The 22,884-nt window shown below is 45.2% G+C and overlaps 1 protein-coding gene across 3 annotated transcripts in view; it reads right to left on the reverse strand.

Moving 5' to 3' along the window:
- The window catches only part of HNF1B (HNF1 homeobox B), a 60,711-nt gene extending 45,754 nt beyond the window's left edge, over positions 1-14,957 (reverse strand). For 2 of the 3 annotated variants that reach the window (XM_079955646.1, XM_079955644.1), the window contains exon 1: positions 14,241-14,953. In XM_079955646.1, the coding sequence (XP_079811772.1) occupies positions 14,241-14,638 (398 nt within the window). In that variant the 5' untranslated portion in view covers positions 14,639-14,953. Of the gene's footprint in view, positions 1-14,240 lie in introns of all 3 variants that reach the window. The other variant, XM_079955645.1, reaches the window with a different exon arrangement.
- Between the last annotated feature and the right edge of the window lie 7,927 nt (positions 14,958-22,884).

Raw genomic sequence — 22,884 nt, forward strand, 5'->3', positions numbered from 1 at the left:
CTAATATTAAAATGATCAGAAATAATCATGAACACACAATAAAAAGGGTGTCTGGAGGTATCCCAAGTTACAAAGTGCCTCTAGACTCTGTTACTTTTTCTTCAGCAGACTAACAGCACTGTTCTTACTAACCAGTAACAAAACGTTGTATGAAGTGTTTCTCCCACACCCAAGAATCCTATGAACTGTTGTTTACCCCTCACAGCTACAATTCCCAATATTCTTTGCAGGGCAAGGGAATGTGATCTAAATGTGCTTTTAATTGTATGTTGTTTATGGAGCTTCTGCCAGCCATACCTTCCTCCATGGTACTCCAATCTGCTCCCCTTCCCCTCCAGTTCTTCATTTTCCACCCCATCCACATTGCCATGAGTCCCAAAGTGCTGCAAGGCTCCAGGAGTGGAGTGACAGACCTTAAGACAGATGATGGAGGATGGCAAACAGGAGGATGAGACCCGGGTGGAATCTACACACACATAAAAAACATTCTGAAAATGATTTTTTAAAGGCGTTTTTAAAAATACATTGAATTTTCCATAAGGCTCACCATCGCCATCTAGTGTCTCATTGTATATTGCATGTAAAACACACTTCAAACGTTTTATTTGCAGCTGTATAGCTGAGTCCCAGGAAAGAGACTGGAGGAGGCATGTACTTCTCCCTTTCCTGGATAAAGCTTGTCCTTGCTGAGGAACCAGGACTCCCATCTCCCCTCTTCCCTCATGGGGACATGAGCCAGCTACTGAATCCACGGAAGGTGCCAGCCAACCACTAGGGCTAGAGGAACCGGAGTCAGAAACCCTGGAGAGATGCTGCCAATCAGTGTGGGCAATACTGAACAAGACATATTAATGGTCTGACTCGGCTACCTGTGTTCCTAACATAGTGAGCAAGCTTTCCTGAGTTCCTACAAAAGGCGTTATTATAATACTGTTATTACTTCTGTTTTTTTATTATTATTATGAACCAACAAGGTACCTGAAAGCTTAATAGCAATAACAACTTGTTACATAAAACAGTGAGGTGGTCAGACCACTGTCCCCACTGTGGAAGGACGTGTGGATCCAGAATTGGCCTCCACAGTCACTTACGGACTCATTGTTAAAACCATGTTTATGGAAGACAATCTTACTCGGCTATGAGTGATTGCCGAAGAAGAAAAGAAGAAGAAGAAGAAGAAGAAGAAGAAGAAGAAGAAGAAGAAGAAGAAGAAGCGTACACATTGAAAGCACATTTACAGCATATTTCCCCCCTCCCCCAATACTGGGAAATGTAGTTTGTTAAGAGTGCTGGGAATTGTAGCTCTGGGTGTAAACTACAGTTCCCAAGATTCTTTTCAGTGTGTGTGCTTTAAATGTATGGTAGGCATGCTGTCCTAGATGCTCTTGAAGAATAATTGTATGTGTGATGAAACGTGTGTCCATACTCCCTAAATCAAGGAAGGGTCTTCTGGGTGTTGGGTTACCTTCAACCCCAGCCAGCAGGACCAGCGATTATGATAACCATAGTCCAGCAGCATCTGTAGAGCCACGGGGTCACCACCCCTACCCTAGGTGGCAAAATAAGTTCTCATGGGATGGATATGTGCTTATTATTTTGTGCTCATCACCCGGTACACAGAGGGCCTGAACTAGGCTCCCTAAAGCCAGCCTCTTCTCCAGGTACAAAGGCTCCCTTTAAAGCAAACAGGGACCTGGTTGCAAAAGCCTCTTAGGGGCCATGGGATTGATCTTTTGTTTGTACAGGAGGGAAACTTTGCCCTGACACTGGAAACCCTGGAGCAGCTGGGGCGGGGACTCTGTGGGTCTTCTCCATTCAAAACTGCACCAGGGGAGAGGACTGAACCTGCAATGGCATCATGATTCAGGTTGTGTTTCCTCAGCTGAGGTCTACCTCTTCACCGCTCTTGGATATTCATTTAATCCAGGGGAGGGGAGCCTCTGGCTCAGAGGCTGGAAATGGGCTTCCAATTCTCTTTATCAGGCACGTAGGAGTCTCCGCAGCCCATGCCAGTCACTGGTCCACCTTGGGTGTTTTGTTTAGCTGGAATCTGTTCTTGATAATATCTCCTCCTTGCCCAGATGAGAGAAGTGAGTGGTTGTGCATGGGTAGGAACACCTGGTTTATTCATAGTTGGAATGTTGGCTATTCCACAAAGGTAAAAGCCACATCTCTCTTGCTCTGCCCACTTGCTCTGCCCATCAACATTTTCTCTGGCCTCTCTCCACTATGGGCATGTGGTCCCTGAAAAGCTGCTCACGAGAGAAAGCGGCCCTTGCGCCCCTCCCAGGTCAGCTAGCAAAAAAGTTAAGCAATCACAGTTAAACAGATTCAAAGAAAAACATTAAAATGAGAATATTAAAAGCAGTCAGCTGATTTTTTAAAAAATAGCAATCAGCACAAAAGGAATGTTAAGAAGATTTTAAAGCCAGGGTGGTGGTGTTGGAAGACGGAAGACATTACATTGAATATTTATACTGATTTTTAATGGCATTTTTATTGCTTCTTTTATGTCTTCTATTGTATTTTGCAATAAAAGAAGCAATAAGAATACAATTGAAAATCATTCAACATCAAACACAGTCAATGGCAATCAACAGAAGACACAGAAAAACCCACCAAGAGACCCTAAGCAATTTTCAAATGGTATGTGCGGGTAAAAAAAAGAGGAAGGAACCGCTCCTCTAATATTAATATAGGCTATAGGTCCCCAACGGACCAGGAAGTTGCATCTCTGGGTGGCCTTCAAACAGCAAACTTCTGTTTGCTTTTTAATTATGCACTGAAGAATGGTCTCTTTTGGTCGTCTGCTTTATGAGCCATGAGAACACACAATTTAGCCAAGTCACAAGAACTGTCATTACAGTCCACCACCACCACCCCTCCACCCCATGACCTGGGGGGTGGGAGGGTAAGAAAGAAACAGTTTTTAGGCTGAACAGCACCAGGTAAGCTATACTGTGACATCTCTGACTCAATCCAGTTCATAACCAGTCTACACTCATAATCAGCTATGGAAAATCACCTCCTACACCAACACAGAAGGCAAAAAGACAAAAGAAACAGGTGATCAAGTAGGTGGGGAACCTCAGGCCCAGGAGTCAAATGTGGCCTCCGGACCTCTCTGTCTGGCCCTCAAGAAGTCTCTCCCCACACCTCACCCCCCACTAGCACAGTATTGCACCCAAAATCTTTTTTTGCCTGTCTGGAATGCATCCTTGGACTTTGATAATGCCTCTCACTTGCCTGAATGAAAGATAGAGAGAGGGGTGGGAGTGTGTGTAGGAAACAGCAGACTACTATACAAAGGTAATATTTACATTTGCTGCTTAGACCACTTTTACCTCTGGCCCCACCCACCACTGGCCCCTGCAAGGTTGATCAGTAGGGAATGAAGACCTAAGAGTGAAAAAATTACCCCAGTCCTGAATTACTGGGATGGGTGGGAAAGGATCTGTTCTAAAACACAGGACCTCCCCTACGAAACTACCCAAAATTATGTCCCAGGTGCACGATAATTCCTCAACGGTGTCTATCTTTGGTTGTTACATGTTTCAAAAGGGGAGGGAGAATAAAGACAACAATGTGTATAGAGACTGAGTTGGATTTCCACTCCCTTCCCTTCCTGTCCTTTTCCCCTTGTGTGTATCATCATCATCATCATCTTCTTCTTCATCATCATCAGCCTGTGGGCAGGGACTGTCTTGATTCAATTCCTGCATTGAACTAGATGACCCATGGGGTCCCTTCTAATTCTATAATTTTATGATTCTATGAATTGATTATATGTAAGTGGCACTGGGTGCCTTTTCGGCTGAAGAGTGGGGTACAAATGCACTAAATAGATAAATAAATAACAATCCCTGTACCACATGCTACAATGCAAGCCTATGGAAGCCTGTACAGGAGAGATTTCCAAACTTTTCATGCTGGTGACATGCATAATTTCGCGACACAGTAATTCAGTTTTACTAGCAAACCGGAGGTTCAACTAACCCCTTATAAGAGATATAGAGATATAGACACATATGGCACAACACACCTACACACTGCAGCTGACACACTAAAGTGTCGCGACACACATTTTGGAAAGCTCTGCTGTACAGGGAAATGGAGCTGTAATTCAGAGATGAACCAAATACCATTTGTATTATAAAACTGTAAACAACAACACATGTGCTTTCTTACTCCTTTTATCCTGATTCTCAATATATAATTTACTGAAGAAGGAAGGAAGGATTGGAATATTATTTTGGAAAGGACAAGCAGCTCTAAAAGCCACTAATCTACTACTTCCCAAAGCAATTTAGAAAATATCATCTCAACAATTATATTCTGTTCTTTCCCTTCTTTTCTACAAACTACTCTCTGGTCCTTCGGCAGACCAAGATCACTAAAAATAATGGGTGGCGTTGGGGAATTAGAATCCATTTAGGACAAGCAAATTCTAAATGGCTAAGGAAAATACAAGGTATAGCAACTCAGATAAGGACAGGGACAGCTGCTCTAGTTTGCGTAAAGCAAAGACCGATTACAGTACAGATGTCAAAATCAGAAGGAAAATGCCATGAAACTGAATGGAACTTACTCGCAGGTTAAACGCATACAAAGGTTTGTAGCCGTCCAGCACGCAATCCTATGCACGTCTCCTCAAATGTAAGTCCCATTTAGTTCAGTGGGACTCAGTCCCAGGTAAGAAGAAGAGGAGGAGGAGTTTGGATTTGATATCCCGCTTTATCACTACCTGAAGGAGTCTCAATCTCCTTTCCCTTCCTCCCCCAAAACACTCTGTGAGGTGAGTGGGGCTGAGAGACTTCTTTGAAGTGTGACTAGCCCAAGGTCACCCAGCAGCTGCATGTGAAGGAGTGGGGAATCGAACCCAGTTCACCAGATTATGAGTCCACCGCTCTTAACCACTACACCACACTGGCATGTATAGCAGGGCAGCAGAATCTTTCTTTAGCCTGAGGGCCACATTCCCTACTGAGCAACTTCCCAGGGGCCATATGCATGTGGTGGGCATGGCAAAAGTGCACAGAACAACAAATGTACATTTTACCTTTTGCTAGGAGATTTGTTTCTACACACGCAGGTTCCGTAAATAACAATGGTAGCAACAGAATCCCCATTATCCTGGAATGGGAATTGTAAAACAAAACAGAACACCTGTTTTCATATTTTTCTTCTCATCAGCCATGAGCTCCATACCTTATTCAGTGGAGTTCAAATGAGGGGCATCCTGGATTATGGGTTATTATAAACCTGAGCGTTTTTACCTCTGTGTCACAGATTGAAGATAACCCCCATTTGGCTGTGGGTGAGTCAAGTTGTTTACAATGTATGTTTAGCATTTTCAGACCTCCCTAGCAGGGAATGAAGATACGCCCAAGCGTACAAGGAAAGGCTGGTGTTAAATATTAAGGAGAACCATGGATCTAGATGAGCAGTTTGGCAATTAACAGCCAGCTGAGGAAAATTAGGGAATCTCCTTCCTTAGAGGTTTTTAAGGGAAAGTTTAGTGTAGCTTTGATTGAGTGTTTTGGGTACTGTCTTGGTTATCCATTATCCAACTCCCTTGAACTCTCAATTGAGGCCAAATCAGATATTTTTCATTTCTTCTCTCTCTTAGAAATATGAATATGCATTAAAAATAGTACTGCCTAATATGAAAAGATTGCAAGGCGATTTACAACAACGTTCATTAAAAATACAGTAACAGCATTAAAATAAATCCTACAGCAGTTAGCACAAAATTTAATTTTAAAAGGTTTTGACAAGCTGCTGGGACTAGTTCTTCAAGCAATGTGTTCAGCACAGGTCAGGCTTTTATTGCACACCTGTGCTCCTTGTGTGACGTCTGCAACATTGCGAGTGCAAATAGACAGTGCCAGTGGTAACCACACAGAAGGGATTTTGCTAACACACACCACATCCCCCTTTCCAATGCAATGCTTTTCAAGGGAATAAAATCCACAACTTCAAATTAGAATAAACTTACATATGCTAGGAACTGTCCAGGGATGGATCCAATTGCCTAGAGGGGTGAGCAGGCTCTGCCTTGCTGGAGAAGGCTGCATCTCAGTGGTAAGAGCATCTGCTTTGCAGGCAGAAAGTTAGATGACCCCTAACATTTTCAGATAGGGTTGGGAGAGCTTTCCTGCCAGATGTCCTGGACAGCTGCTGCCAGTCAGTGTAGACAATACTGAGCTAGACAGTGCAAAGATCTAACTCAGTATAAGGCAACTTCCGATGTTAATTAAGTCATCCAGCAGAGGTTGGTCACCTATGAGCTAGGTATTCACCATTATTATTATTATTCAATTAATTTATTAATCACCTTCTAAACCACCATCTCCAGGTGATTTACACATAAATAATTTAAAATTAGAGGGACGCAGGTGGCGCTGTGGGTTAAAGCCTCAGCGCCTAGGACTTGCCGATCGAAAGGTCGGCGGTTCGAATCCCTGCGGCGGGGTGCGCTCCCGCTGCTCGGTCCCAGCGCCTGCCAACCTAGCAGTTCGAAAGCACCTCCGGGTGCAAGTAGATAAATAGGGACCGCTTACCAGCGGGAAGGTAAACGGCGTTTCCGTGTGCGGCTCTGGCTCGCCAGAGCAGCGATGTCACGCTGGCCACGTGACCCGGAAGTGTCTCCGGACAGCGCTGGCCCCTGGCCTCTTAAGTGAGATGGGCGCACAACCCCAGAGTCTGTCAAGACTGGCCCGTACGGGCAGGGGTATCTTTACCTTTACCTTTAATTTAAAATTGTTTAAAAGCCAGCAACAATAAATACATATAAAACAAGAAATAAACTGTTACAAATGAAAACTAATGGTAAAGATCCATTTGTCTATTTATCCACTGGAACAAGTAAGTCTTTTTCTGGAAAGTGCAGATTGTGGGTGCCTTTTGTGTCTCAACAGGAAAAAGCTATTCCACGCGGCAGGGGAAGCCACACTAAAAGCCCTGCTGCTCCGCATTACCATGGAGGGAACTTCTGTAAATTTTGGACCTTGCATGAAAGACGGTCTCCAAAGTTTGCAGCGATCTGCCAGGTGTATAAGGAATAAGGCAATCTCTCAGGTAACCTTAGCATTGACATCCTGAACTTGGTTCGATAGCAAATCGGCAGCCAGCCTGCAAATCCTGAAAGCAAGTTGTTATATGCTGGCAATAGCTTGCCTCCAACAAGCAACCTTGCCACTGCATTCTGCACCAACTGCAGCCTCCAGATCAGTCCCAAGGGTAGCCCCATGTAGAGTGCATTGCGGTATTCCAACCGTGAGGTTACCAATGCACGGACAACTGTGGTCAAGATATCCCAAGCCAGGAATGGCCATAGCTGTCTCACCAACAAAAACTCCTAGCCACTGAGGACAGCTGCACCTCCAGTGACAGAGCTGGATTTCAGAGCACCCCCAAACTGCTGCTCCTTCAAGGGTACTGCGATCCCATCCAGAGCAGGACCTGGGATCTACTCACCCACGGACCCTCCGTCTTGCCAGGATTCAGACTCCGTTTGCGAACATGTGAAAGACAGAAAAGGCAGCACTTCACATGACAAGCTACAGCTGCTGAAATCCCTCTTCTAAACCAGTATTAATAGTGCAGGAACCGTACCATCTTTTACACCAATATTAAGGTGGTCTACAGCCATACTACCCTGAACACACCTGATCTCATCTGATCTCAGAAGCTAAGCAGGGTCAAGCCTGGTTAGTACTTGGATGAGAGACCAATATTGAGGGATAGGATCCCTGCACCTTTCCACCTTAGTCACAAAGTGGTTTTCAAAACACTTCGTTCAGATTAATAAACGTTAGCATGTTCTAACACTCACAACCCAACCAGAGGCAGTTTTAGGGAAGCGTGACTTGTTGATTGCAGTGTAGAACAGTGGGGGGGATGCGCCAAATTTTAGCATCACATGACCCTACCATCCTACCTTGTCCTACCATCAAGAGGGAGCTGATCTCCTCACTTTTTGAGGGGCGGTGCACTTATGGCTGAAGTGGGGGTGTTAGTCTTGCAAGAGCCCAGAAGCGATAAATAATATAAGTCAAAATAAATAAAAAATTTGTCTAGTAGCACCTTCGAGACCAACTGGTCTCGAAGGTGCTACTGGACAATATTTTAATTTTTTAATTTATTTTGACTGCGTACAAGCTAGTCCAGCCTTTCTTCGCAGCAGGAACTAGCCAGATGTCCCAAGGGCAGAGATGGGGAACCTGTACCCACCAGATGTTGCTGAACCACAGCTCCCATCATCCCCGACCTCTGGCTATGTTGTCTGGGGCTGATGGGATTCAAAGTCCAATGGCATCTAGCAGGCTTACAGGAAATTGGTTTTTTGTAGCAGCTCCCCTATTAGCGTCCTCTGATTTCGCAGTTCCGTTTTCACCTCCACTCCCCGCCCAAGCATGAGACTCTATTAATCACAGGGTCATGGATTTGAGCCCCACATTGAGCAAAAGATTCCCGCATGGCAGAGGGTTGGACTAGATGACCTGCATGGTCCCTTCCAGCTCTACCGTTCTATGATTCTAAGGATTGGGTGCCCCTTTCAACCAGCCACAAATGTGAATCCAGCACCACCATATCAAAGGAAAGGCCCTAGCTCAAGGGTACAACATCTGCCTTGCATGCAGAACTCCCCACGTTCAATTTGCAGCATATCTCCAGGTAGGGCTGGAAGAAACCTCTGCCTGAAACCATGGAGAGCAGCTGTCAGTCAGTGTAGACAACACTGGTCTAGAGGAACCATTGGTCTGACTTAGTATAAGGCTGATTGCTGTGTTCCAGGTAAGGTAAAGGTAAAGGGACCCCTGACCATTAGGTCCAGTCGTGGCCGACTCTGGGGTTGCAGTGCTCATCTCGCTTTATTGGCCGAGGGAGCCGGTGTACAGCTTCCGGGTGATGTGGCCAGCATGACTAAGCCGCTTCTGGCAAACCACAGCAGTGCATGGAAACGCCGTTTACCTTCCCGCCGGAGTGGTACCTATTTATCTACTTGCAATTTGACGTGCTTTCAAACTGCTAGGTTGGCAGGAGCAGGGACTGAGCAATGGGAGCTCACCCCGTCGCTGGGATTCAAACCACCAACCTTCCGATCGGCAAGTCCTGGTTTAACCCACAGTGCCACCCGCGTCCCTGTTCCAAGTAAGACTGGGTGCCAACTGGAATGACATGCCTTGGAGCGAATTGACTAAGCTGGTCAGGCCAAGGCAATATTTGAGGAGCCTTCCTGCAAGAGCACAGCTACCATGCTTGTGCTTATTTATTTAAGGGTGTGCTTTGAAAGACGTGGCGGCGGGGGGAAATCTGTGTAGGCTTTCCCTCTTCACTTCTTAACCAACCAACATCTCCCCCCACCGCTACACAGAGACACATGTGGGTACATACACAAAACCAGGATTTGATTTACAACTTTGCCAATGAATAACCCTCCTCCCCTCTCTCTCTTTTTTTAATCGCAAGCTCTTGTGTATCTTTCTGTTGATGATTTATAGAAATAAATTAATAACAGCCAGTCCCCACGTGCTGGAAGTTTATGTTCTCCAGTATCTTCCACGCCATCAGATTTGGGTCAGATTTATTTAAACGTAAGAACTGCTTCATTGTATGCATCAGGGGGAAGTGTCCATCATTCTTGGTTCCTGACAAGCTGGGCAACCTCCCCTTGAAAGACATGAGTTTCAGAACCCTTGGCAAGATATGAACTTCCCCTCCTATCAGTGCCAAGCAGCTGTGGCCCAGAGGTAGACTGCTCCAGACTTGGGAGGTTCCATTTTGCCATACATCCTAACATCTGATAATACACCAAAACACACACACACACACACACACCAAAACCATCATTTTGGTTGACTGAATATTTGCAACAATATCTGCCAAAATAAAATAATATGAAAATTTGGGAATTTGGATGAAAGCCCTCGATAAAAATGGGTTTGGTCCTCTCTGCATGTTTTCTATGCTGTGCATAGGCACTCCAAACTGGTTCCTGCCTCGTGGAACAGAGTTAAAATGCAATCACTGAAGAAATGATTCTGCTTGCTGCTGGGGGTCTTTCCGGTGGAATTCTCCTGGGCTGCAATCCCCACTGAATTTACTTCTGAGTAAGTTCGCACTGGGAATCCTATGCCCATACTTCCCTGGGAGTCCCCAACTCATTGAACTCAACGGGCTTCGCTTCTAAGTAAATACGCATTCATTGGATCGGACTGTTACGAACCGGCCCGAGCGTGGATCGAGAGAGGCCTGGACCCCTTGCGAATGGAGATCATTCAGATCAATGGGAAACTGACCAGATTAGGATCCACAAAACGCCTTGCCAAATCCCTTTAGCCTACAAGAGGTGCCGAGGGTCTCTCTCTCTCTCTCCCAGAAGGGCGCGGCCTGATCTTGTGCGTGTTTACTCGTGAGTCAGCCCCACTGAATTCAAACCGGGCCTCGCTTCCTCTTCCTTTCTAACCGAGGAGCCGTGGATAAGATTGCAGCCTCTACAACGTTTAGGCCGCAATCCTAGATGGGGGGGGGGGTGTTGAAAGAGCACCGTGCTGCCAATTTCCAAATGCTCCGGCAGCACGTATACAAATGCTCCGGTTTTATTATATGGCGTGTAAACGGACCAGTGGTGGGGAAGGGGCTTCGGGTCCCTGCTCTCTCGGAGCTGTTAAAATTAGGCATAGTGGTTTCAAGCCTTTTTTTAATTCCAGAGTTTGTCCAAGGCAATTGGATTGACATACTGGCCTGAAAATCTCAGGGGGTTAGGGGTTTTTTTGTGGGGGGGAAGAAGGTTGTCCGTTCCCCAAACCCACCCCTCGTGACATTTATTACCCGTACGTCAATAGCACTGAAAATCAAGGGACGTTTGCTACGTCCAAATGGGACCGGAGTGTTTCTTTGGGGCGATATGCCTACCAGTTTAAACCAAGCAGTTGGGTATTTACCGGAAAGTAAACCTCCTTGAACTCACTGGGGTTGACTTGTGGACAAAGGCGCGCGCAGGATCTGCCTCTTTTATGTATATAGGCTGTTAAAAAACGCTTACTCAAAAGTAAGCGCCTTTGGAAATAAACGAAGGAAACTTGGTTAAGATCCGGCCACAAAAGAAGAAACGTGGTCTCCGGGATGAACTTCCCCAGCCAACCCATGGGATCCAAAAGTGTGGCCTTGTTCTGGTAGGTTTACTCTGAAGTAAGCCACAGTTTCTGTTGAGTTGCTTCCAAAGTAAACGGACAATAGTAGATTGCAGCCCACACAGCCCCCGTTCCTAACCCCCTTTGTTCGAAAAAGTCCCGTTCACTAAATCCTATGTTGCCCAGTTAAAATTGGAGCAAGCGCGACTGAACTCCCTGGAACTTGCTTCCGAGTAAATTATACGTTGGATCGGGTGCCAAAAAGTACCTTAATAATTCAGGCTGCGATCCTCAAAACATTAAGCATATCCCACTGAACACACTTCAACGAAATTGAATTAGACGAAACAAATCGTTCAAAACACTACTGAATTTCCTGGGTCCTTTTTAAAAAACAAAACACCTCGTATTTTCCCATTTAAATAGCTTTTTTTAAAAAAAAAAAAAAAGCAGGATGGGAATAATAGGAAATATATTTATGCTTGGCTCTCCTAACCTAACCTAACCCTAGTCAATTACATTCCATCAGAATAAATCAAGAAAAAAGTATTATTATAATTTTTAAAAAGTTACCTTTAGACTGAAAGCCATTTTTGAGCTGTTGGCTTCTAGGCCGCTGAGGAGAGTTGAGCTAAACCGGGAAGAAATCCCCAGCTTCTCTTTAAATTGAGGTGTGGGGTTAATAAATAGCAGAGTTTATTTAGTTGATATTTTGCTAAAGGAAAAAAAAATCGTAAACTACGCGGGATAATTAGTAACCAACTTGTCAAAGCCGTTCAGCTGACTTTCAGTTGAGAGATACACACATATTTATAAGATCTTTAGCTAACAAATCGAAGGGAAGAGAAGAGGAACTTGGACCGAGAAGGGGATGGAAGCAAACGAGGTGCTTATTTGACAAAAGAAAAGTTTTTGCAGAGAGAGGAGGGAGGGAAATCTTACTAGGAAGTGGAAGGGTTTACTCGGAGTTAATTATTATTAGATTCCCTTTTAATCAAACTCACACTTCTCTCTCTGGGGCCTACCCACAAATATATTTCTCCTCCTCCTCCTACTACTACTAGTTGTTGTTGTTGTTATATACCCCTTAACAACAAACTCCCACTTCTCTTTATGGACTTTATATCGCTATTATTATTGATTATGATGGATGGCTTCTTGACTAGATGATGGCAGATTATTATTATTTATTATGGGTTATCATGCTTATGATTTGTCTTTTTTGAGAAAAAGCAACTGAGGAGTATATATCTACACACACACACACACACACACACACACACACACACAAATATTATATATTCAACAATATGGGTCAGTCAACGTTGTATAAGAGCGACTTCGGAAAAGTTGGCCGCTTGTCGATATTCATGTACAAATATAGGTGCTGAAAATTCCCCACAGTGTGTGTGCTTCACTAAAATATTGTATATTCATCAATTTAAATTAGAGAATGTCAGCGAATCCCACAAAACTTGGCCACTTCTCGACATTGCGTCGATGCTGCCAATTCCAGGCAGTCCTTGCGAATAAATGAAAAGCAAAGCTAATCGCCAGCGATTTGTGTCTGAATCACAAGGAGTTGCCTGCCTAGTTTCCGACCGTCCCGAAATTCACCTGAGACTGTCAAAATCCACCAATTTTTTGACCTTCAACGAATGACACGTGCGTCATCCATATAACGCGTGCAATGCCTAATTAAGGCACGACATAATACATACGTATCTTGCAGATGTGATATCTACTCTATGTATACGGTATTATACAAATTATGTACACACAGGTGCACGCTCACACGAAGAAAAGCCCATTTAAACAAGATGATGTGAAATAAAGGAAGAATTCCCACGTTGTTCCACCACCCCCTTGAAATTATCCCCCTCCCTCCCTCAAGCGGTTTAAGTCTCGTCCTTCTTCCCTTTTGGCCTTCACCTTGGGCAAAGAAGCGTCTGAGGGGAGGGGCAGAGGGCAGCTGGAAACTCAACTTCTAGGTAAGTCGATTTCAAAAAGCACAACCACAAGAACAGCTGTGGCAGCGGAGCAGCGACTGGGCTCTTTTGCATCTTCTCAGAAAAAACTGCAGCGGAATCCTAGGCGAATTTCGCTCAGAAATTAATTTCCTTGCATTTTATGGGACTTACTCTCCCCTAAGCGTGGCCAATATTTTGGCTTTTCTATTTAAAAAAAGATCCAGTCCAAATATTACTTTTTCTCCCGCTCAACCTATTGAAATGGCGGGTGGAATCATGGTAAGCAGTTTAGAGGGTTTTTATTTTATTTTCGATTTTTGGAGCAATCTACAAATTCTGTAAAATAATAATAAAAAGACATAGTATATATACCCTGCTTACCGTGACAATTTGTTTACTAGCTTGCTGGGCGTGAGAGGGAAGGGTTTCACGTGAGGGGATTCTGGGAAGGCGGGAGTTTTTCATTTCTCTTGGGACTTGCACCCCTAAAACAGGCTTCCTAGGAAAGGAAGACCCCACTCAACACAGTGGACTAACTCCCGGGTAAAACACGCACAAGATCGAGCCGCCCGCGTCCTGGGAAAGCAGGCTTTTCGGCTTTTGTTTTAGGGAGCATGGCAATCAGTTTTCATGTATTTAAAAGGGGGTGGCCGAATAAGGGGAACACCTCGGTCCTGAATCCAGACAAGCCTTCTCAAATTGCGCGCGGGTGAGGCATATGTATGCTGACCACGGGGATCACAACGTGGTTGGGCAAAATTTTGAGGTGGGTGGGTTCCCCCAATCGATCCATGTTTCAATAGGAGACATGAAATAAATGGGGATGCACTGTGGGGGCGAGGAGGGAGAGTTTAAATAGAAACTTCTAAAACCACCCCACCCCCCATTTTTCCGTGCTCTTTTTTAAAAAGTTTTTGCGCCAAAGGCTCCCGCCGGCTTCGAACGCTCCGTCCGACCAAACGTTCCGTTTATCCGAACGTTCCATCCTCCCCTTTTGATCTGGACGTTCCATCCTCCCCCCTTTTGATCTGGACGTTCCATCCTCTCCCTTTCACTCCGCGCGCGGTGCTGCGCCCCCGGCTTGCCTGGAGCCCGGTTATCCGTCCGTCCGTCCCCGCTGCCTAATTTTTACCTGATCATCCTCTCCACTTCGGCCCTTTGCTCGGCCGCCTCCTCGGTGTTGAGCGCCTGCAGCTCGCGGAGGATCTGCGGGGTGTCGAAGTCATCCCCGTCGTCGGAGCCTTCGTCCCCGGACAGCTTGTCCTTGCCGTGCCCGTTGGTCAGCGTGTGGAAAACCGGCTTGCTGTCCACGTCGGGGCCGCCGCTGCCTCCGCCGCTGCTGGGCGAGAGCTGCAAGTTTTCCAGTTTGACCCCGTAGGCGCCGTTGCTGGCGGTGTTGCTATTCCCGCTGGCGGTGCCGGAGGTGGGCATCAGCTCCTCCAGAGCTTGGATCAGGACCTCTTTGGTCACCCCCGAGGTGAGGAGCGCTTCGAGAAGTTCTTGCTGCAGAGCGCTCAATTTGGACACCATTTTAAACCAGGGGGGAAGGAGAGAGAGAAAGGGAGGGAAAGGGGGGGAAGGGTTAGGGAAGGGGTGAGGAAAGAGACCCTCCAAAAAACTCCCGACCCTCAGAAATCCAGCTTTGCTTCCCTTTCGGATGGTAACCCCCCGAATCTCCAGTCTTGACACCTGTTTCTGCAGAGAGGATCACTGGAGAATCACCCTCGAAGGATGCCTCGGCCGGCCTCTACTCCAATTTGATGATCTCCATTAGGCAATATAAGATATGCAAATGAAGTGGGCAGGCGGGGGCATTCTTGCAGCATGCAAATGATGGGCAAGGGGGGTGGTACTGGGCAGGAGGGGAGGGGGAGAGAGAGCCGCACCAGGATTCTCTCCCCTGTCTAGAATTGGCTGCGCTCAGAACCAGGGTGTCTAAGAGATCGCCAAATCTTTTTTTCTTCTTCTTCACTGTACTTTGAACCTGTTTAGGGAGAGAGTGAGAGGGAGGGTGAGGTGAGCTATCAAGGGCGACCGAGAGTCTCTCCTTCTTGTGGGGAGGGGGGAGCTAATCTGGAAACCGCTGGGGAGATTAGATCGATTCGCCTCGTCCTGTAAACTCCAAAAATTGAGCTAAGCGTGCAGGATCGAAACCTCCCCCCCCCCGTTCGCTTAAAAAGAAAATAAATTGGGGAAAGATGGGTCCCGATCCCTTGACCGGCTCTGCGGGATCACAGTTTCACCGTTGTCTTAAAATAGTGGCTTTGTCAATTTCATGTTCCGTTTTTATAGCTATAACTCCCCAGATTTCTTTCTATCTCCTTCGATTTCTTTCTGGATTCAAGTTTGGTAGGGAAAACCTTGACAGGACAAATATTACCTGTCACTTCGCAAGGTAGAAGAACTTCCCAAATTATTATTATTTCTCCTTCTTATGCCCCCGACTACTCGCTACCAGTTCCAATTTTCTGAGGTTCATTAGAGAGAAATTTGTCAAGACTTAAAACAACGTTTGAAATGTGTGTATTTTTATATTCGAGATCTGGGTCCAAATCTGAACTATAGAAAACAATATTTTGCATGATTGAACTGGTCAAAATATATATACTTTAAATAAAATATAATACTTCATTTAAAAATAATTCCACGTTGGAAGATTTGTTGGTTTTTATTTGCAGCCCAGATCCACTTACTTGAGAAGAAGTTGAGTTGAAATTAGGAATGATTATTTTCACTTAAAAAAATAAGCTGTACTTTGCAAGAATGCATTAGGTAAACCTTCCTTGCATGTGTACATGTGTCAACAAACATTTCTTAATTAAACAACGAAAAAGACCCTGCTTATGATTTGTAATGAGCAAACGTTCATTTTAACTCAATCAATTTCAGTTAAAACAAAACGATTAAACACTTTGCAAGCAGGGTCCGGCTAAAAAAGCTAAGCGCTCCCAGCCCTCTGAAATGATTCGTGTTTACTTAGAAGTAATTCCCACAGAGTTCACTGGGACTTACTTCTAAGTAAACACAAGCAGAGAACGGGGCTGTATGTTGATTGTGGCGTAAGCTCCGCTGTTTGTGTCCAAGGACTCACTTCCTGGTAGGAGTGTGGTCAGTCTCAGACATGTGCGTCTCTCTTTCCTTCATTAAGCCAATGCATGTTTACTCAGAAGTAAGTGCCACTGTGTTCAATGGAACTTACTCTTAGCTTAAGCGTGCATAGAACTGCAGCCTTAAAAGTTCACACACACCCAATGTCAGCGGGCGATGTATTTGCTGCCTTTGAACATGTCAAAGAAAAGCGATATGGTCCTTATGTCCGTATGGCTTTTTAAAAGTGCGATTCGGTTTTTTTAATCATTTCAGCCGGTGATCTGGAGAAAACGACTAAACTTGTGGCGATGTGCATAGGAGACTCAGCCTTGCACGTGGCCGTGGACTGCACGGACAGGTAGAGTGAAGCAGGACACGGAACCCCCACCAGATTTGCAACCAACTTTCCCCCCACTCCCAATCTACATTTAGGAACTGTCTTCAGCAGTAGGAGACTGGATATCACAACGGAAGACTCCAATTTGTGCCTGCTTTCCTGGTCATAAGCCCCACTGAAGTCAGTGGAAATTACTTCCAAGTAGACCAGTATAGGATTGCACTGTCGATTGCTTATTTATTTGTTTGTGTCAGACAGGTCCCAGTGAAACATTTTTCTTTATTTACTGACAATCAAAATGCCTTTAATTTTGGAGATATATATATATGCATGCTACCAAATTACTTGAGAAGCTGAATGAAATTTAACAGCCACACACAACAAAGGTGTCTGCTCCTTTCCAGGTCTGTTTACCTGCCTCCACGGAAAAAAAAACCTTAACTGAGGGCATGGCCGGTTCCAAGGCCATTTAGGCTGAGCAAAGAATCCTAGGCGGTTTTGTTTAAACACTTTCCAGTTTTCCCTCCAGAGGTGTATTTGAAAGGGGGTGGCTAGAGAGAAAAGAATACTGTTCAATATAGCTCCAACAAGGAAGTGCCCCAGCTGACCGTGTTCGCAGCAGGAAAAAATAATAATTTAACTTCCAGAGTGGGCAGTGGTTATTTTAAGCTGTGATGGAATGAGGCAAGTGTGTGTGTGTGTGTGTGTGTGTGTGTGGTTGTTTCTGGAAAACAATACCTGAATTCAAAGGAGGCTCCTTTGCCATATAGCTGGAGGAGTCTTGGTTTGTTTTTGTTTTAAGAAGCACTTTGGCAGAGCCTTGAGTGAAAAAACATAAAACCAAAGGGAAGAAGAAGAAAAAACCCCAGACTTTTATTCCAATGGATTCTGCAGGTTATCTCACCCCTAAACCTGTATACACAGGTGTCACTTCTGCATTTAAAAAAGCCTCCGGTAACAAGATGAACCATCTTCAGTCCGAGGGCCGCCTTCCCTTTTACTCAACTTGGGGGGGGGGGCACATGCCAGGAGTGGGCGGGGTTAAAATCAAAAGTGGGCAGAACTAAGAATGTAAATTTTACATTTGTACACTAGACTGGTTTCTACACACCCCTCTCTATCCTCCATCCAGGAACAAGAGGCGTTATTTAACCATACATAAGATATAGATAGGGATGCGGGTGGCACTGTGGGTCAAACCACAGAGCCTTGGGCTTGCTGATCAGAAGGTCGGCGGTTTGAATCCCTGCGACGGGGTGAGCTCCCGTTGCTTGGTCCCTGCTCCTGCCAACCTAGCAGTTCGAAAGCACATCAAAGTGCAAGTAGATAGAAGAAACCAGAGGCCTTTCTCCTGGGCATGGTTGGCCAATTGGTGCCAAAGAAAGATAGAACCTTTTTTATGTATGCTACAACAGCAGCAAGAATACTGATTGCAAAATACTGGAAGACACAAGATCTACCCACTCTGGAAGAATGGCAGATGAAGATGATTGATTATATGGGACTGGCAGAAATGACTGGCAGAATCAGAGACCAGGGAAAGGAGTCGGCGGAAGAAGATTGGAAGAAGTTTAAAGACTACTTGCAGAAATATTGTAAAATTAATGAATGTTAGAATGATGTTGGAAAGAAAGTAAATGGTTTCCAGCTGTAATGCTAAGAGATATGGAAAATAAGGTTTCGAAATAAGTAAAAGAACTAATGGTGAGGATTTGCTGAACAAATAATCTGAATTGGAATATAAGAAAGGGAGGTGCGAGGAGGTCGGGAAAATAAGTTAAAAGAAAATAAGTGAATGGAAATTGTACGTGTTTTTAAATTGTTTTTATTTTTGTATTTTTATATTTTTGTTGTTTCTTTTTTTGTATCATTTTTGAAAACTTTAATAAATATATTATAAAAAAACAACAAAGTGCAAGTAGATAAATAGGTACCGCTCCGGCGAGAAGGTTAACAGCGTTTCCGTGTGCTGCTCTGGTTCGCCAGAAGCGGCTTAGTCATGCTGACCACATGACCCGGAAGCTGTACGCCGGCTCCCTCGGCCAGTAAAGTGAGATGAGCGCAGCAACCCCAGAGTCAGCCATGACTGGACCTAAGGGTCAGGGGTCCCTTTAAGATATAGATGATCCCCTCTTTTTCTTCTAAAACTTTTTCTTTTAATTGCACTAGAAAATTATTTGCTAATACCAAAATCTAGCACATGAATGAGGTCAGGCTGACAGTGGTGGTTGCTGAGTGCCAACCGAAGCAGAGTAGACAGGGTGGGTTGGTGGCTCTCCAGATGTTGTTGGACTACAACTCCCATCAGCCCCGGCAGCTAGCATGACCAATGGTCAGAGATGATGTGAGCTGGAATCCAGAAACACCTGGAGAGCCATGGGTTCTCCACTCTTGCATTAGATATGACCAAATCTTTCTTTTATAGGCATGAAATAGTGAAATGCATTTTTTTAAAAAAAATAAATAAATAATGGTTGGGCTCACTCCAAGTTATATAGAATCAAATGCAGCCTGTAAGGTTGCCATATGTCCAGGGTTGGCAAAATGTCTGGGTTTTTGCCAACAGAACCAGTATGTATGTGTTTGAGTATCACTCTTTGCCTTTTTGGGGTGATTTCCCAAAAAAAGCTCAACAATATGGCAAATGTTGTTGGCCTTCGTCTTTCTCGAGAGACAGTGGAGCATGCTTCCAGGGGTGAAGTCTGTCAAGTTATACAGAGTCTATATAGCATTTCCTAGAACCAAGAGTTCTGCAGAACCCCAAATCTTGCAGACTAGTCACAAAATTTCAATTAACAGGAGCTCAGCCTCATCCCTATTCCCTATTGTCTGTTATCTGTGGTTTTCTCTTTCTTCTCCCTCCTATCTTCTTGTTGTCTGCAGCCCCACTGTCAGCATTTAGACTGTGAGATCTTAGGGTCAGGGAACGATCTAGTTTTATTTTTGCCTGTGCTACTCTAAAGTGTTATGGATATTGATGTATTTCAACAGGTATTTTACAGCTTTCTATTTCCATGAATAGTTTTGACCTTATTCTTTGCGTGGTCCACAACCCCAGCGTTATACATATACTGTTTAGAAATTGCTTTCAGATGCATGAGCAGTATACCTCTGAATATTTACTTATTTAGTACATTTATATACTACTTTTACCTTCCAAGAATTTAAGGGTGGTGTGCATGGTACTTCTCCTTCCCATTTCAGCCTCACAACAACCCTGTGAGGGAGTTAGGCTAAGAGATGGGTAATACCAGAAGTGGAACGAGGGAAGACCCAACAGGAAATTAGATGGACGAGAGAGTGGGTGTGAGTGAGTATGTACAAACGAGCCCGCCATACAAATGCAAAATTTACAAAATTTACACCTGGCCCTATCTGGCACTGGCATGTGGCCCCCATAAGTTTTCCCAGAAGAGAATGTGGCCCTTGGGTGGAGACTGTTTACCATCCCTGCAGTACGTGGAGTGAGGTGCCTGCCTCAGGTGGGGAAAACTGTACAGGGGAGGGTAATAATAATAATAATAATAATAATAATAATAATAATAATAATATATTTATACTCCACCCATCTGGCTGGGTGGCTTCCAGAAAAATATTAAAATACAATAATTCATCAAATATTAAAAGCTTCCCTAAACAGGGCTGTAGTGGAGGTAAATTGCAGTTCTTAGGATTCTTTGTGCTTTAAATGTATGGGGTGTACGCAATCCGAGATTTGCTTGCCAGTCCAGTCAGCTTCTCCATATGCAATGTGCAGCAACATCTTGTTCTTCAACCGCAAAGCATCTTGAGCCGTCCCTATCTGACCACTCTGGGCATTTGGCCTGGCTACAGACAGCTTTGGCCCAGTGCCCTGAAACGCAGTGGCATAGCGTGGGGGGTGCAGGGGGGGCCGGCTGCACCGGGCGCAACATCTGGGGGTTAGGGTTAGGGGGCGCAAATCCACGGGTTAGGGGCGCAAATCCACGGGTTAGGGGGCGCAAATTACTTGCCTTGCCCCGGGTGCTGACAACCCACGCTACGCCACTGCTGAAACGTCAGGTTTAAAACGTCATTTGCCCCTCTCTGGCTAAGCGGACTGGAAAGGGAGAACTGAACAAAAGATGCATCGCACAATGGAGACTTCGGAAGTGTTTCTCTTTCATCCAATTATCAAATCAAAGCCTTCCCTAAAAGAACAAGGCCCTTTTAATCAAGGTAGGCAAACTGATGATTGCCATCATGTCTCCCTCCTTAAAGGGAGAGAGGGTGTGATCAGTGCGGCACCAGTCTGGGGTCTGCAAATACTGAGGTATTAATCTCTCAGCCAAGGACTGATTCACATAGATGGGTATTTACTGGGGTAGTTAATCCAAGCCTCTCAGGCGGGGATTTTGGGGAAGATTATACAGTCTGAGGGCCACATTTGTTTTTGGGACACATTCCAAGGGCCAGGCATGGCGAAAGTGGGTGTGGTCAGACAGATATACACACCCACCCTATCAATCCAGGCCAGCAATAGGTATTATTACATGTGAAGGACACATTACAGGAGGGGGCAGAGCAGAGCCAGTGAGAGGTGTGGCCTGGCTCCAGCCTCTTCTTGAGGGACCCAAAAGAGATGCCTGGAGAGCCAGCTTCAGCCCTCAGACCTGAGATTCCCTACCCTTCTTCAAGAGAATACTAACTGGATTATTTTTCCTTCTGTGCAAAAGAGCAAGGCACACATCAATATAGATCAGGCAGGATCTAACATCTCTGTATGCTTTGTGCGAGGAAATCAGGATGAATAGCCAATAAAGAAGTTGTCTGGGGGAACTCTTAAGAGGCTCTCAGGCCATCACAAAAGATGGAGTTCTAGAACTGTGGAGTCGGAGGGGACCTCAAGGATCATCTAGTCCAGCCCCCTGCAATGCAGGAATCTCAGCTGAAGCATCCATGACGGATGGTCATCCAACCTCTGCTTAAAAACCTCCAAGGAAGGAGAGTCCATCACCTTCCAAGGTAGTCCATTCAACTGTCCAGCAACCCTAGCCATTAGCAACTTCTTCCTGATGTTTACTTGGAATCTCCTTCCTTGTAACTTGAAGCCATTGGATCAGGTCCAACACTCTAGAGCAGGATATGAGCCTGCTCAGCATTTTTTTCTGGGTTCCTGAGGACATTCCAATTGTTCTTTTGCCAGCAAAAGTAGGGGCATGGAGTGCCTCTGTCTATTTCCTCCATATGGCAGAACCCAGTCGTTGATCTAGAAAGGAAATGAGGGACTCAGCTACATTAGTAAAGAAACAGTGATTTGAATGCGCTATACATATGCAACACCAGATGGTGCCAGAGAGCAGAAAATTTTAAAAAGTGATTTTCCATAGAGATTTTGTTGTTAAAATGATCTAATTTCTAACTTATTTATAACGTGGTTCCCCCCCCCCATTTTTAGATCCACCCAAGGTTTGATACATATTCCTGCATTGCAGGAAGTTGAACTAGTTGATCCTCAGACTCCCTTCAAATTCTATGATTTTATGAAATTATTCCAATAAAACAGTCCATTCCACACTTTACTCTGGGGTTCCCAACATGGTGTCTTCAGATAGCGCCTGCAAGGCCCTAAGGCTCCCCTAATTTTAATTTTTTTAAATAAAAAAATCATAGTGCCTGCAATCATAAACCATCTTTACTCAGAAGGAAGTGCCTTCTGAGTTCAGAGGGTCTTCCTGCCTCTAGGAAGTGTGTTTAGGGTAGCAGCCTGAGTTTTTAGAAGCCCTTCCTCGTATCTGCTGGGTCATTGTACACAGCTGATTCTCTTATCTAACATTTGGGAAGTCGTGACCCTCCACACAGTTTGTTGGACTCCAACTCCCACCAGCCCCTGGCCAGCATGGCAAATGAGTGGGGGATTCTGGGAACTGTAGTCCGAAAACATCTGAAGGGCCTTCAGATGTTGCTGGACTACAACTGCCACCATCCTGGACCATTGCTCAGGCTTGCTGGGGCTTATGGAAGCTGGAGTCTGACAACAGTTGGAGGACCCTGCTTTGGAGAAGGCTTCCCACAAGGTCCACTGCTGCCTTCACTCTTGCAGTGATGGCTGGTGCCCAGGTCCATGCAGAGCTTGGGTGAGGCCCAGGCCGGGAGTCTTGTTCTTGGCATGACAGCGTAAGTGTGGCAGCCCCCTGGCAGGGTACCCCAGTTGACTTTGCCCTCTGATGCCCGGGGCAAACGCACCCGGCTGCTTGCACCCCCTCTGCATGGGGCTGCTGGAACTGTTAGGGCAGAAGTGCAGGGAGGAGAGAAGAAGCCCATGATAGGCAGGACCAACTAATTCTGCTTTTGTCCACATCATCCTCTGAACCAGTGGTTAGAGCAGGCA

Source organism: Podarcis cretensis, assembly GCF_951804945.1.
Source record: "Podarcis cretensis genome assembly, chromosome: 15".
Taxonomy (NCBI): domain Eukaryota; kingdom Metazoa; phylum Chordata; class Lepidosauria; order Squamata; family Lacertidae; genus Podarcis; species Podarcis cretensis.